The sequence below is a fragment of the Chaetodon trifascialis genome, chromosome 17 (genome assembly GCF_039877785.1).
Source record: "Chaetodon trifascialis isolate fChaTrf1 chromosome 17, fChaTrf1.hap1, whole genome shotgun sequence".
Classification (NCBI taxonomy): domain Eukaryota; kingdom Metazoa; phylum Chordata; class Actinopteri; order Chaetodontiformes; family Chaetodontidae; genus Chaetodon; species Chaetodon trifascialis.
In genome coordinates this window covers 8,149,252-8,164,929 of record NC_092072.1, presented here as the reverse complement: position 1 = coordinate 8,164,929, position 15,678 = coordinate 8,149,252, and the positions used below count along the sequence as shown (strand labels likewise).

Below are 15,678 nucleotides of genomic sequence, written 5' to 3'. Positions count from 1 at the left end.
TGGCGGTGGAAAGACTGGGCAGAAACAAACGCCTGGATCGCTGGGGACAGTGCAGAATGGTGAGATTAGCTTTAAAATCAATGTTTCTTCAGTTGGTTCTTCTTTGAAATTGTGAGCTGCTGACGGCTTTGAACTTTTACGTCTTTGAATGTGGTGAAAGCTAAACTGAATGCTGCATTCTTCTAAATAACAACCCATTAATCATTTTTCAAGCAAAAATATGAAACATTCTCTGGTTCCAGCTTGTAGAAAAGTGAACATTTGCTCTGTTCTTTGTTTTATGTGATAGCCAACAACCTATCTTTGGGTTTATTTGATAGTTGGACAGCAAAGAAAGAGAGAGCGGGGGGCAGCAAAAGCCCCCGAACAGAATCGAGCTGGAGATACGTGACATGATCTTAACCGTTAGGCCACCTGGATGCTCAAGACCTGAAGTAATGTTATGTGTTGTCTCTGCATTCAGAAGCTCGCTGTAGCCTTTTTAAACCTCGTCTGTCTTTTTGATTTGTATTTCTGCCATCAAGCCATCACCATCGTCTCAAGAGCACATGTGCACACGCCTGTCCTGGTGGTGGTGGTGGTACTGAACTGACAAAGAGAAGAGACGTTAAAGAGGGATCAGCAGCCATCATCGCCCACATGGACAAGGCCTCTCACCCCGCACCACAGTTCGAGGTGGACGTGGACCTGGGCTTCGCTCTCTTCTTCCTCTTCCTCCTGTGTTTCTTCCTGCTGGTGACGGTGGTGCGCTGTGCCCAGACTGTGGTGGATCCTTACGGCTCCATCTCCACCTCCACCTACCAGGAGGAGCAGATCACCTGAGACAGAGGACGGTGATATCTGTCAGTAACAGGACTCTACGCTCTCACTGCTTTATGTTTTAGACCGTGCAGGTTTGAATGGACATGAAGTCTACATCACATACAGCACAGGCCACTTCTGAACAATGAGGAGTCCTCATTACACCCTCATGGAAGTCACAAGACATGCATCAGCTTCTGCTTTAACTGCTGACAGTAAGATTTGAGACTTCAGGTCAAAAATAGCGATGTCTTTATTACGTTCAACATCTGCCAATCTTAGGAGCATCCATCCATCCATCCATTATCTATACCGCCTATCCCTTTCGGGGTTGCGGGGGGCCGGAGCCTATCCCAGCTACAATGGGCGAGAGGTGGGGTACACCCTGAACCGGTCGCCAGCCGATTGCAGGGCCACATGCAAGGACAAACAAACATTCACACTCACACTCACACCTACGGACAATTTAGAGTCATCAATTAACCTAATGAGCATGTTTTTGGTCTGTGGGAGGAAGCCGGAGTACCCGGAGAGAACCCACGCATGCACGGGAAGAACATGCAAACTTCACACAGAAAGGCCCTGCCTGACCCGGGGATCGAACTGGCAACCTTCTTGCTGTGAGGCACCCGCACTACCTGCTGCGCCACCGTGCAGCCCATCTTAGGAGCAAACATTCATTTTTATTTTTATTATATATTTCTTTGTTTTTCCTATGTGATAGAGCTATATGGTGCAAGGCAATAAGTCTACATTTCTACATGGTCACAAGACCATGCAGGGGCCTATTGTCTGTCCATGGTATGGCCTGTTAATGCAACAGCTAGTACCAAATATGGTTCCCTTAAGAGACTGAACCGTCCTCTTCAGTACTACATTAATCTGTGCAGCTGTACAGCAAAGCTTTGTGCATGAATAATCTTGTAGATCCTATTACTGAGAGGAAAGATCGGAACTGCACACGCAGCACTCAACTCCTGCTCTTGCATGACACACAGAAGATACAACTTGAATTGTTTAATAGAAAAGATCATGGTTTTACTCACAGTGAATACTTAACAAATGATATGGCTTTTAATATTTTGTAAAATAAAAACTGTTTGCATGTGACTTGACCTCTGAGTTTGTGAAGAACATTTTTGACTGTCCGCTTAAACAGAAAGTGGCGCCTACCTCCGTGCCAGGTGGTGGCGGTAATGCGCCATTTCGCCGTTTGCCGACTGCCATAACACATCCAGAAGAAGTCGCAAAGCAACAGCAGAAGTGGACTCACCACGGTGCCGGATGAGCATGTTTCATGCTAATGCTGTTCAATACGGTTTCTTAGCGGAGCAGAACTGCCTTTTGCACACAATCGTTACACACAATCAAAACAATGATTTAACTGTGTGCTTGTTAAACCTGTTGTATTTTCAGAGCTAGCTAACTAGCTAGCTAGCTAGCTAGCTAGCTAACTAACCCTAGCCAGCAGTGTGGACAAGTGGCGCTACCCTAGCTAGTCACTTCCTGCATTTCATTGTGCGGGTACAATGGTTGACTTTTGTGCCTCTTGAAGCGGATTATCAGGACACTTGAACAGGTAAGCTGTCCGTTCTAGTACAACAAATATTAATGCTAAGATTTCAGCTTTGACTATAACAGGACCTCGTTGATGTTAGCTGCTAACTCGCCTTAAATTACAATTGAACCAGCGTTGTTTCTGACTGCAAAGTAACCTTCATGGTAAAATGCCAAAACACACCAAAGCTCCTGTTGTCCTCTCACTGAATAGATGTTATTAAACTGTCAAAATATGTTAGCATCCTCATTATGACAATTACCTGCTGTAGCGACAGATTCCTCCAAAACCAGGTCATTTTATGACAGTTTCAAGCTTCCTTTTGTTATAATTAGGCTCCATTTTACTCACCGTGAATTATTTGCTTCTTCTTTGTATTCACATATATATTTCTGTGCTCATGTAACCTGTAAATCATCTGACTATGTACAAATATGTGAATCTGACCATGTACAAATATGTGAATCTGACTATGTACAAATATGTGAATCTATGTACAAATATGTGAATCTGACTGTCTACAAATATGTGAACCAGCAAGTCATACTCCTTAGTTTGAACACTGGCATTCTACTTGATAAGACGGAAACCAGATGTGCCCACAGAATCCTCCCTCATCTGTCAAGGTTTAGTTTGTCTCGTTAGATACACACCTCGAAACCAACACACACACATCTTTTGTATCATATTTCATTTAGTTCTGCTGTACTTTGGTTGGCCTGTGAGATAACTGGCCAATGAGTGATCGCATGTAAGTCCAACCTCCGGACGGGGCAGGCCCCAGCCCAAGAAGACAATATGGTATACACCAAAAGTCTGGGCTTGTTCTGACCGAGATCCTGCGAGAGCTCCGTCACTTCGAGCCCAGCGCTGCCTTACTTTACCTGTGACCTGTATAAATTCTACATCTGTGAACTGAAGATTTCTTCAGTCATGTTTTTGGGCTTCCAATGAAAGAACCGGGCTAACAGTTTTTCATTTTATAAGAGACAAAATCACCTGGAGGCTCCGGGGTGGAACAGGTGGAAGTGTCCGGGAATATCAGCTAACACTCGGTTATATTTTCTAAACATCAGGAGAGCAACTGGATTCACAGCAACTTAAACCAAACCGGATCATCACACGTCAGAGTGAAAGATACAAACTATAGATGGAGACGACAACGTCGGAGGTCCAGGAGTCTGGAGAGAGACGAGAAAACAAGAGGAAGGCAGAATCTGATGAACCGAGAGAGGATGATGGTAAGCAGCATTGTAATTTTGATCTGACGTTCAACATTAATGTGCAAAAAGGAAGTTCTTGGCAAGCTAATTTCTTGAATAATCAATTCTCTAAAATGAATAAAACATACAGATTTCATTAGCTTTCATATATAATACAAACAAGCTCCAATGAGATATTCAGAGAATAATCACCAAAAAATCCAAATATCTTTTATTTCAGTTCAGAGGGATGTATGTTTGAGGGAGAGAGAAAACGGCATGGCTTGTGGTCAGAAGTTAGGAGAAGCCAGGGAGTTTCAGGGAAAAGGGGACTTATCTGCTTGAAGTTCATCGCCCAACTCGGACAGAGATATTTGCCACTGAATCCAAACAGGTCAGGGACAGTAGAATCAGCTTCTTTTCCGCCTGCTCCAGGGGTCAGCTTCTTCCTCCAGTGTCCATTTTAACGCACAGTTCAACTTCCAGCCCGTCCGTAACACTCGAAAGACAAAAAGACAACAACAGGACATTCAATGAGGGAAACAGGATGAAAGGGGAAGTTTAAGGTGCGATTCACTGTAACTGAGGAATTTATGGTATAGTATGAACCCTGGGAAACAAGATGAGTGCACTCCCCCAAATGGTCATTGTTTTTGAAGGAAGGATTTACCATTACCAGGTCTCTGTGACAACCAGTTGTCCTTTTGTTGCCGGGCAGTATAAAAGTCAAGACACTGAGGAGATCTGCAGATAACTTTCCTCCATGCTGCATGTTTAGAAGAGACCTGATTCATCACACCGAATTGATCATTTTTAAAAACTCCGGCCAAAGTGGAGATTTCTGAAAACGCCGGTTACGTGTTGGCGTGTAAACAGGGTTAAACAGTGTTTTAAACGTCACAACATGCGACTGAAAATACTTAACGTCACGTGAGCGATCTGTGTTTACACTCGCGCCCATAGGTTTGTCATAGTTATGATGGCACTCGACGCCGTGTTTATCCGGGTTCATGCAAACGACAACGGTGTTGTGTGCACGATGTTATTTTTGAACACGGAGGGGCCAAAATATCCGTTTTCCAAATGACCCTGCTCTGTGTAAACGTAGCCTGATTTCCCTCCTTTACTGAGCTCTCAGGTGTGACTGATATATCCCCCCCCCCCCCCCCCCTCCTTTTCAGCTCAGGTGGAAAAGGCTGTTTTGTCATTTCCTTTTCCCCTTCCTGCTACAGGTCCTTTCCCCTTGCTGGGTCATCTCAGTGGCACGTCCTTTTTATTTTTTAATTTCCCTTAGACAAATTACACCAGTATATTCTTTCTTTGTAAATTATTGTCAATTCCAGACGTCATTATTTTTAGGCTGTTACTTATTTAAGTGCACTTCATCAAGGTTACAGTGCGGTCAGTACAGTCATAGAAGAACACCTGGCTATGAGTCATAGGAAAGCCCCTGAAAACCCCGGATCATAATCCCAATGTGTTTCCTTAATTTTAACATGCAGCACGGCAAAAAACATTGTTACAAGATGTGTTCTTCAGCACATCACTTATCTTTTAAGAAAAATTATACCACAGTACTAATGTACTCCCTTAATGTAATACACGACACGTTGTGATCATAAAGCATTGCCACATGACATTTCTTTAGCACACTTGTCAAACTCAAGGCCCGTGGGCCAAAACCGGCCCGCGATGGAATTATCTTTGGCCTGCCTGATAATATCCTATTATTATTAGAGGTATTACAAGTCCCACAATGCAGTGCCAGTGCAACCAAAGGCCCGCGAGCACGAGTCCTTGCCCCACTGGTTCATCAGCAGCCTGATGGAGCTCGTTACCTGTGGTCAACTTTCAGCTACCCTCTCCTAAACATCTGGCTAAACGGACGGTGGACTTTGACAACAGGGGTTTTCAAGGCAGGTGGGAGGCAGAGTGTGTGTTTGCGGATATGAAGGACGAAGCTGTTTGTCTTCTGTGCGGAGACATTGTGGCTGTCATGAAAGAATATAACGTAAGAAGACACTATGAAACGAAACACCGTGACTGTCTGGAAAAGCTGCATAAAGACCCAGAAGAAATGAATGCAACTGATTTTTCATTTATTAATGAGTAATGTTGTTTTATAGGCAGTAACTTATAGGCTGTGTTAGTTCCAGGTTCAATATGTGCAATATGGTCATTTCAATCAGTTTTTAATAAACATTGATCCAGTCTGGCCCTCGACTTGGAACGTTTTTTTTAATTTTGGCCCACTGTGTATTTGATTTTGACACCCCTGCTTCAGCACATCACATATCTTTGTTAGAAAAATCATACTACAGCACATAACAACCCAAACAATCAGAGCCTTCCAGCGGCTGAGAGTCTGGAGCTGGTGAGACCAGCCAAGGATGCCTCTCTCTCTGTGGAAAGCTTCACGCCAAAATTTGTTGCAAAACCAGAACATATGTGCCAGCGTACAATCGAACTGTTTACATTTTACACATAGTGGTGAAGTGGATGAAAAGAGTGAATGCAGTTTAACACATGACTAATGCAGTCGATGTATAACCTTATATTGAATTAGCTGCTGTCTTGAGTTAATTGAACGTGTGTGTATGTTAGAAAGACATTTACACCATGCATCCTTTGAGATGGTGGTACCTATTTGCAGATTCATTTCTGACTATAACACAAACTACTGCTGGATTTTTTTGTTTGTTGCAGGCCACAATTTCAGCGACACTTTCATTGATTTCTTTTTTTTTTTTTTGCAGTAAATTTGTCAGATTCCCCGTGTGAGTCTGTTCCCTCCACAAATGAAACTCCCAGCAAGAAGACTCCATCGGAGGATGGTTCTGAATTTCTCAGAGTCACAAAAAAGGCGGTGGTGGTCTTGACCAGACTCCCTGAATACGCCACTGACGCTGTGCGACCACCGACGTCTCAGCAGTTCTACAGCGAAGACGAGTCCCTCCGCAGCTCTGATTCTGATATGCAGTGGGAACCAGATACTGATTCGAGTGATTCGGACTTCTCAGTTTCAAAAACTAAACAGAAGAATGTAAAACCCATGAAGAGTGACACAACAACAATACCTTCACAACCTTCACCACAAATTAAAAAAAACATCAACGGTAATGCCACAAACAAAAACCATGAAGTTCACTCCATTACCACTAAATTACTAGATTAGTCACCACTCACATGATGACAGATTTAAATATGTCTCACATTTTTTGGTTGACTTTGGGAATATTAAGACCCAGTTTATGGATCTATTTTGCAATCCCTCAAACTCATCAGTTTTAATATAAGCATTTTGTGTCTTTCCACAGTGTCGAAACCAGCTCTAATAATATCCTCAGCCTTTGCTTGTTCCCCTGATGAAACCACAAAGGTCCGTCCTAACTTGCCAGAGGAAGAGGTCAAAGTTGACATGATGGTCCTAGCGAGGAAGAGGCCATTGAGATGGCAAAGGGGAAAAATAGTGGAAATAGTAACAAGAGGTAATAAATTTACTCTTTTTTTTGGGGAAGAAAATTGATGCAAAAAGCTTTGGTATGATCGAAGTCCCTGTGCAGTTTAATACAAGTGTCTTCTGTCGTAAAACACACTTCATTGAAACTCAGCAGAAACAGAATAACACTCACCCTTGCTCCCAGTCAGCATGGATTAAAAAGTGACATACAGTCGGGATGTAGCTTTTGTTTGGGAGAGCAGTGCAGCAGGCGGTGGTCGGAGCTAGCTTGACTTCAGCTCATCCTTCTTCTCCTAAACGTGTTCTTCAAAGCGTGTAGACACAGTAGCTCTTGATGGCATATCTTGCTCGGGCTCTACATACTGAGCAACTGGGTGTCAGACCGGCGTGCATCACATCATGTCAATCATTCAAGTTGTTCATCAAAGTAGAAATGACAAACATTGCTGGTTTCAGTTCCTAAATGTGAGGATTCGCTGCTTTTCTCTGCAGAAGATGGAAAGTTGAAGTATAAAGTTAATTTTGAAGAAAAGGGGAAGAGCCTTGTGTCCGGTCACCACATCGCCTTTGACACCATACCCACTTCGAAGCAGCTGTATGTCGGTGCTCGCGTCGTGGTCGGGTGTGAGGAGGACAAGCTTCTGTTCAAACCTGGTATTTTGGCAGAGCTACCAACCAGAAAGAACCGCTTAAGGTGTGTGTTTCTCACTACATAAAACTACTAACATTACTAATATATACAGGATATACTGTATTCTGTAATGCTACTACTAACAGTAACATCCAGTATCTGTTTTATACTTACTGCATTAATGTACAAAACGTAGGTACATGTTATGTAACCAAATGATATGCACAGTAGGTGGGACTCGGAAGAATGATAGGCAAGAATATAAAACTACGGAATAGATATTTGAGAGAAATGCATGAAAGGATCTGTAATCTTCTTTATGCAATTTCCTATAGAAAATCAAAATGCTTTAGTAAAATCTTTTTGTTTATTTTTCCAGGTTTTTGGTCTTTCTGGATGACCACATACCAGTTTATGTTGGTTTACCTTTACTTCACCTGGTGTGCAGACCATGTAAGTTTGGCTGTTTTCACACTTGTGTTTTTTCTTCACATCCAAAGCCAAGTGTCCTGTGAATTGTCAAAAACATTCAAATCATGTGCAGGATCTGTCGTTACCTCTACCACAGAGAGAACCAGGCCTTTATTTGAAACAGGCTTATATTAGAGGCAAAAATGCTATGCTGAATTAGCCATCTGAGCTGTATTTCCAGCTGTTACTTTTCCGTCTTTATATGATATCGGAGGTGGATTTAAGGTACCCTGTGGACATTTTTGACCATTAATAGTGGTATGGACTAATGAATGGATCTTGGTTTTGTTTGTATTGTGCGTCCCAAATCCATGTTACATCCTAATTCTACTTAGTATGAACTATGTGCTAACTGTATACCCATAGTATTCTGTTTTAGCAGACAATCAACATACTTAACTGCTTTACACTGACAGGAAGTGATATTTCAGTGGGAAGACTGACAGACTCTTTCTTTGTTGTTTTGTTTGACAGTGGAAGATGTTGTAGACGACATTCCAGACAGCCGTCACAAGTCTTTCATGAGTCGATACCTGAAGGACTGGCCGTACCCACATTTAACCCAGTACAAGGCTGGGCAGAGCCTTAATGTAGAATTAAATGGAGTCCAGCAGAGGTGTGAGGTGCAGGTGGTGGACAGCAGCTTGATGCAAGTCGTTTTTCAGGTCAGTATCTTTTAACACTGCTGTTGTTTTAAACTATTGATGTTCTTTTCCTGTTTTTTTTTTCTCAGAATTTTGTGGTATAATGTAGTTTTTTGGTCACTCTCAGGAAAATCAACACACGGAGTGGATCCATCGAGGCTCCATACGACTTGAACACATGACGAGATTTTTGGAGTTGAGAAGAGTGGCAGAGCAGAAGGATGGCTGACTAAAAGCCCACAGACAATGCAAAAACATGCAACTTCAGGCCAAAATAAGATTTGCAGTTATGAGTGCACATGAGTAACTCAGAACTGACATTTGTTTTGTCAAAAATAGAAATGATCACATTCAATCGTATGCCAGTCGAAGGAGCATTTTATTACAATATTGTGTCCAATAAAATACAGTTGTAAGGTGCCTACTCAGGCAATCAGCCTACATTCCTACTTCAAAGGTAGTCTTGTCATTTACATATCTGTAGAGATATGTGGCACAATGATCTGTGCGGCTTTACAGCAAAGCTTTGGGGATGAGAAATCTCATAGCTCATATTCCTGAAGACAAACACTGGAACTGCAGACACTCTTGCTCATGCATGACACACAAGATACAACAGAAAAGATGAAGTCATAGTCTTCCTCACAATTGATAATCGACAAATTATTTTGCTTTTAATATTTTGTATAATAAACTATTTATATCTGATGAACCCTTTGTGACATATTGAGTGATCACTAATCAGAAAGTGGTGCGTTTGCTAGTCAGCAGTCCACATTCCGGACCAGGTGGTGGCAGTAGTGCGCCATGTTGTTATTCGCCGATCGACACAAACGAAGAAGACGCAGCAAAACCCATAAGAGAAGATCACGTGACACAATAACAACAAGTATAAGATGGACGTGTGTGTGGCAGTTTTCTTGAATACACTTCCTGACCGGAACCAAATTTCAAGACGTTTTGCATAATTTGTACCCAGCTGTGTCACAAAGTCAAGACGACGATTTCACTGTGAGCTTCTTAAACCTGTTGTGTTTTCAGTGCTAGGTTACGTAGCCCGTAGCGTGGGATAGAGGTGCCAATCTGACAGCTGCGACACAAAATAATTACTCTTTGTCATTTTGAAGCGGATAATCAGGACATTACGACAGGTAAGATAGTTTTGGTACAAGTATTAACGCTAACTACGCTTTCAGATTTCGCTATGATACGAGTAGCGCTAGCTAAGGTTTAACTTAATTTAGCGGAAGTCATCCGGAGTTTGTCACTTTCATGCCATCCTATTAAAATTTCACTTACAGCTACTAATTTAAAAGATAATGCAATGTTTTCATTTAACTCAATGACGTGAAAGTGATGTCTGACTACTCGGGAAAAACACGATGTCGCTATAGCTAATTTTTCCTTTAGCTAGTTTGTCTCAAGCAACGTTAACGAAGAAGTCGGAACACGCCAAAGCTCCTGTGGTCTTCTCATCCAAAGCAAAATTGGTCGAAATCTTCATCATGACCATTAGCAAGCCGCGTACTGGTGCACCTGTATCTGTAACTGCAGCTAACACACGTGAGACTGAAGCAGGGTCCACAGAGCCAAGCTTTCTTGACGTGAGCTGCCTCTATAAAAACTAATTGCCCAGTCAGAGATAACGTGCATCACTGCGGTGGTTCTCAGTTTTCCTTTTAACCCAACTTTGCTCCATCAGCTCTGCGCGTTTCCATGAAAAAGAGGCATTTGGTGCGTCATTTGACTCTTCTTCCGCATAGTTGATCCATCAAGTGCCGCCTACTTCATGCAAGAGACACGGCTTGTTTTAAGGGAGAGCTATGAAGAAATATTAAAAATACATATTATAACAAGAAGCAGCTGTTTCTGTAATTAAGGCAGGAGAGCAGAAAGCTGCTAAAAGTGTAAATGTGCCAGTTTTATTTCTTTTATCGCATGTTTAGACATTATAATATTTATGTCTGACATAATGCAATAATGAAAGATAACCATTTAGTTTATTGCCATATCAAAGTAAAAAAGAATTTTGTCGATTGAATATCATCTGTGATAAATATTAATAGACTAGTCCATTTTCTGTGTTTTAATAGCTACAACATTGGCATTTGTGACATTGAAAACTGGCTTTAGGCTCAACATAACTTGTTAATCTTGTTTCGTAGCACAAAAAAAAGTTATAGTTCATCTGCTGGATTTCAAACCCTCATTTTGACTCAGGTGTGTGTTGCAGTGGCTATGGAGGTGGATGAGATGAAGATGAGAATGCGGCAGGTCCAGGAATCTGTGGAGATGGCAGAAAACAAGAGAAAGACAGACTCTGATGGAGAAAGAGATGATGGTAAGCGCTTCATCTTGCTGAATGAAAAATTAACACTAGTTTAAGTTCAGCTGTAATGTCCAAAAGAAAAATATTGACAAACTGACGTATAAACACCATTTACTCTAAAGTGATATCCTGAAATAACAAATAAGATATGTATTAAATTTACTTTCATATATGATAGCGAGCTCCAGTTCCATGTATTTGAGAAGCTGTAGCCAGCAGCTGTTTGACATAAAAATGTCTCAAACGATTAATCAGTTATCAGTATAGTTGCAGAATAATTTTCGACTGGAACGCTGTAATCTTGGGTGTAGGTTTTGTTTCTTGCAAGCCAGAGTTTCAATGATGCTTATTTTTCTTACAGAAAATTTGTCTGATTCCCCGTGTGAGTCTATTTCCTCCACAAATGAAACTCCCAGCAAGACGACACAAGTGGAGGATGGTTCTGACTTTCTTAGCGTGACAAAAAAGGCAGTGGTGGTCTTGACCAGACTCCCTGATTATAAGATCAGCGCTCTGCGACCACCGACGCCTCAGCAGTTCTACAGCGAAGACGAATCCCTCAGCAGCTCTGATTCCGATATGCAGTGGGAACCAGAGGGTGAAAATTCTTCACTTGACCTCTATGATGGTGCATATATGTTTATTTCTCTAAGAATTTCCATGACAAGTCATTCACATTTTACAGTCCCTCAAACGTTTTAGTTTCAGTGCACATTTGATGTCTTTCCACAGTGTCAGAACCAGCTCCTGTAATAATATCATCAGCTTTTTCCTATTGCTCTGATGAAACCACAAAGATCCGTCCTAACTTGCCAGAGGAAGAGATCAAAGTGGACATGATGGTCCTGGCGAAGAGGAGGCCCATGAGATGGCAGCAGGGAAAAATAGTGGAGATAGTAACAAGAGGTAACAGAGTTGCTCTTTAACAAAACATCTGCAAACAAAAAGCTTGCAGAAGATCAAATTCCCTGTGCAGTGTAGTACAAGTGCCTTGTGCTCAGAGTGCACCTAACACCTGGAGTTTTACTAAAATATTGTTCGATATACCACTTATGCAGATGTTGGAAAAAGTTTCACTCATTGACATTTTGGCATTTGCAGAGGATGGACGGTTGAAGTACAAAGTTAGTTTTGAAGACAAGGGGAAGAGCCTTGTGTCTGGCCACCACATCGCCTTCGACAGCACCCCGAAGCTGGAGCAGCTGTATGTCGGTGCTCGTGTGGTGGTCGGATGTCAAGAGGACAAGCTCTGGTTCCAGCCTGGTGTTTTGGCAGAGCTGCCCACCAGAAGGAACCGCTTAAGGTGAGTGTTTCGCACCAGTCTACGTCTATGAAACAACAAAAAATTTGGCAAATCAGTCGCTAACAGTTTTGTACAGAAAATCCAAACGCCCTGGCGAAGGTTTGATGTGTTTAATGTTATTATTACTATGTTTAATTTTCCAGGTTCTTGGTCTTTCTGGATGATCACATTCCGGTTTATGTTGGTTTACCTTTACTTCACCTGGTGTGCAGACCATGTAAGTTTGACTGTTTTCACACCTCTTGCTTTGGATATATCTAGTATGCTGAATTAACCATGGGAGCTATTAAAGTACAGCACTGTTAAATGTAACATTTTTCCCCGCTGGCCCACATGGTCAGTAGATCAGAGTCTTACTGGCCCCCGTGTTTGACGCAGCTGATTTTACAGAAAGAAAAAAATTTGTTGAAGAAATTTGTTTTCTTTGCGGTTTCTTTTTTACTTTCACCACCGTCCCCAGTGCATTCATTTTCTTTTCCAGCTGTGCGCAGCTCCTACATTTTTTTTTGTGCAGTGCATTGTGGGGGAATAGTATCCATTATGTGAACACACTATATACTGAAAACCTGCTTAGAATTAGTATGTAGTATGGATTTGGGACATGATTCAAAGTCACAGTGCTGCATATATACCACTGTACTGCAGGATATTTCAGGAAGACTAACAGACTCTTTGTTGTTTGACAGTGGAAGACGTTTTAGATGATATTCCAGACAGCCGTCACAAGTTTTTCATTAATCAATACCTGAAGGACTGGCCGTATCCACATTTAACCCAGTACAAGGCTGGGCAGAGCCTTAATGTAGAATTAAATGGAGTCCAGCAGAGGTGTGAGGTGCAGGTGGTGGACAGCAGCTTGATGCAAGTCGTTTTTCAGGTCAGTATCATTTAACACTGCTGTTTGAACTGTTTTCTCCTGTTTTTTTTGTTTGTTTGTTTTAAAGTCAGATGTCTGTGCTATAATGTAATTTTTTGGTCACTCTCAGGAAAATCAGCATAAGGAGTGGATCCATCGAGGCTCCATACGACTTGAACACATGGCAAGATTTTTGGAGTTGAAAGGAGAGCAAAGTGATGACTCCAACTAAAAACCCACAGACATTAAGAAAAGATACATTTCAGTATTTTCCATCATTATCACCCCAAAGTGAGTTAGCTTTGGATTGTCTTGGAAACATTATATCAACAATTTCAGGTCACAGTAAGGCTTTCATTTATGAGATGAGTGCAAATGAAAAACTGGAGGCTGACATTTGTTACAGTTTGATTTTCATAAATTATTATGTTATAAAGGAATAAACCAGTCAGGTCCTTAACACCTGCTTCCTCTACAATAAAAGCCTCATTCTAAACGAACTCATCATTGTCAACAACTTAGACTTCCTCCGTCTCACTGAGACCTGGCAAAACCCAATGGACTATTTTCCACTCAACCAGACCACCCCCACAGGATCCTCCCACATGGAACAACCACGTCCTGAGAGGCGAGGAGGTGGTGTTGCTGCTGTTTTACAAAGGATTTTAAAACTATCCCCATCTCTATTTCCCCTGCTCTCTCATTCAAATACCTAGCCTTCAAACTCCCTGGTCCCACCCCCCTGGTCACTGCCATAATCTACTCCCCCCCCCCCCCCCCCCCAAAAAAAAAAAAAAAAAAATCTCAAACTTAACTGTGACAAATCGGAACTCATCATAATTGGCCCCAAATCCCTCACAAAGTTCCCCTACCTCTCCATCACCATCGAAAACAACACCCTCCATCACACAAAACAGTCTCCCTCCCCGCCGCTCAGCAGATGCCAACTTCTTTTCTACTCCTGGGGGAGCTGGGGGGACAGCGCCTTCTCAGTTGCTGGCCCCACACTCTGGAGCTCACTCCCCAAATCCCTCCGTGACTGTACTGACCTCATCACATTCAAATCACTCAAAGACCCACCTGTTTAGCTTTTAATGTTTGAATTGCTTGGATGTTTTGGGGGTTTTTTTGTCTTGTTTCTTCTTCTCTGCTTAGCTTTTATTGATTATGTTTTAATTATCTGACCCTTCTCCTGTAACGCGTCTTTGAGCAATGTTAAAAGTGCTCTACAAATAAGTTATTATTATTATTTTTAAAGTTGTGCATCATCATGTATAGAAAAAGCACTTATCAATGATAATTTTTAGTTTGTCCAGAAATTTGAAGTGTATTAGCTTTTGGCACGTTTGCTCGTTGCTAGTGGCTGCAAGTCTGCGCAACTGTGCATGCCACATTTTTTCAGTTAGGTTCCTCTTTTATTTTTGAAAAGTGCAACAGGCCGAGCCTGATTAATTGATTTGAATGACACATTTAATCCAGACTCTCTAAGAATGAAATCAGCTAATTTTATCAAGCACAGAGAGGATAAACAGTAACACTTGAAGCGTTCCATTTTAACACTTGGCCTCCTGAATCACACACTCTGTGCAGACCCTACATTCTGTACTACCTTGGAAATCCATATAAAGACGTTTTATGAACCTAATAATTGATCTGTCGTCTCACCATTGCTATTATAGAACTCTCAAAGCATTTTGGAGGGGGTGCTTTATTTCTAGCATAGAGGGACAAACTGCAGAGTTTTGACCAATAGATTCGACAAAAATTGACGAAGAAAATGCCTGAAACCCTTCCAGAGAATCAGGAAAACCCTGCTGCAAGAATATGAATGTAACAAAATTGTCACCTCTAAGCAAACTAAATCCTTTCAATATATGAAACAAAAATAGTTTGACTGGGGGAGATACATGGCAATGATAATAATTACACTTGTAATAATGATCACAGAAATATGAGAGAAAAAAAAATAATAATAAAGATAACAGTAGCAATAACTCGCCCCACCCTTCCCTTAAGGTGGCTGTGAAAAATTTGAATGGCTGTCCCTAGAGCCAGTGTTTGGTTTGTCCTTTCTGGGTTACCGTAGAAATGTAGTGGTGCAACTTGCTGTAAATGCAAAGAGCTCAATGTAAGGTAATGAAAACACGATTATTATTATATTCAGGTGATGATGTACTCATGCACATCTCCAAGTTTAACATAAACTCATGGTTTCCCTCCGCTCCTTATGCAATAACTGCCAATCTAAGGAAGCCACACTGTTCAAATGCTCAAATTCAGTGCAACAGTTTATCACAGAATTTCTTGATTCAAGAATTGAGCCACATTATTCATTATTTCTAATTCTTCAGAGACAACCTCACACTGGGTCATAGATGACATATCAACTATTGTGTAATGTCAGCTTAGAAATACTTAATGTT

The 15,678-nt window shown here is 41.6% G+C and overlaps 2 protein-coding genes across 4 annotated transcripts; both read left to right on the top strand.

The window, feature by feature from the left end:
* The first annotated feature begins 2,031 nt into the window (after positions 1–2,031).
* On the top strand, positions 2,032–9,477 carry LOC139345775 (histone-lysine N-methyltransferase SETDB1-B-like). Its single transcript, XM_070984594.1, has 8 exons — positions 2,032–2,380; positions 3,436–3,600; positions 6,318–6,677; positions 6,879–7,049; positions 7,514–7,715; positions 8,032–8,105; positions 8,598–8,788; positions 8,895–9,477. Exons 2-8 carry the CDS (start codon positions 3,510–3,512, stop codon positions 8,994–8,996), a joined length of 1,191 nt encoding a protein of 396 aa, XP_070840695.1. The 5' UTR covers positions 2,032–2,380; positions 3,436–3,509; the 3' UTR covers positions 8,997–9,477.
* A 139-nt stretch (positions 9,478–9,616) lies between these two features.
* Positions 9,617–14,038, top strand: LOC139345776 (histone-lysine N-methyltransferase SETDB1-B-like). 3 transcript variants are annotated; one of them, XM_070984596.1, is made up of 8 exons: positions 9,617–9,918; positions 10,988–11,108; positions 11,458–11,724; positions 11,829–12,002; positions 12,198–12,399; positions 12,543–12,616; positions 13,086–13,276; positions 13,386–14,038. In XM_070984596.1, exons 2-8 carry the CDS (start codon positions 11,006–11,008, stop codon positions 13,485–13,487), a joined length of 1,113 nt encoding a protein of 370 aa, XP_070840697.1. In that variant the 5' UTR covers positions 9,617–9,918; positions 10,988–11,005; the 3' UTR covers positions 13,488–14,038. The 3 variants fall into 3 exon arrangements, with proteins under 3 accessions (XP_070840697.1, XP_070840698.1, XP_070840696.1); XM_070984597.1 differs by having other exon boundaries at positions 9,644–9,778; positions 11,001–11,108; XM_070984595.1 differs by having other exon boundaries at positions 9,644–9,918; positions 11,001–11,108.
* Positions 14,039–15,678: the final 1,640 nt, after the last annotated feature.

Bases quoted from the DNA above. Each gene is read 5' to 3' on its own strand.
- LOC139345776 (XM_070984596.1), top strand. From the start codon at position 11,006: ATGGAGGTGGATGAGATGAAGATGAGAATGCGGCAGGTCCAGGAATCT. The intron at 12,003-12,197 runs GTAACAGAGTTG...TGGCATTTGCAG, and splicing joins AGTGGAGATAGTAACAAGAG to AGGATGGACGGTTGAAGTAC. The intron at 12,400-12,542 runs GTGAGTGTTTCG...TTAATTTTCCAG, and splicing joins ACCAGAAGGAACCGCTTAAG to GTTCTTGGTCTTTCTGGATG.
- LOC139345775 (XM_070984594.1), top strand. From the start codon at position 3,510: ATGGAGACGACAACGTCGGAGGTCCAGGAGTCTGGAGAGAGACGAGAA. The intron at 7,716-8,031 runs GTGTGTGTTTCT...TTATTTTTCCAG, and splicing joins ACCAGAAAGAACCGCTTAAG to GTTTTTGGTCTTTCTGGATG. The intron at 8,106-8,597 runs GTAAGTTTGGCT...TTTGTTTGACAG, and splicing joins TCACCTGGTGTGCAGACCAT to TGGAAGATGTTGTAGACGAC.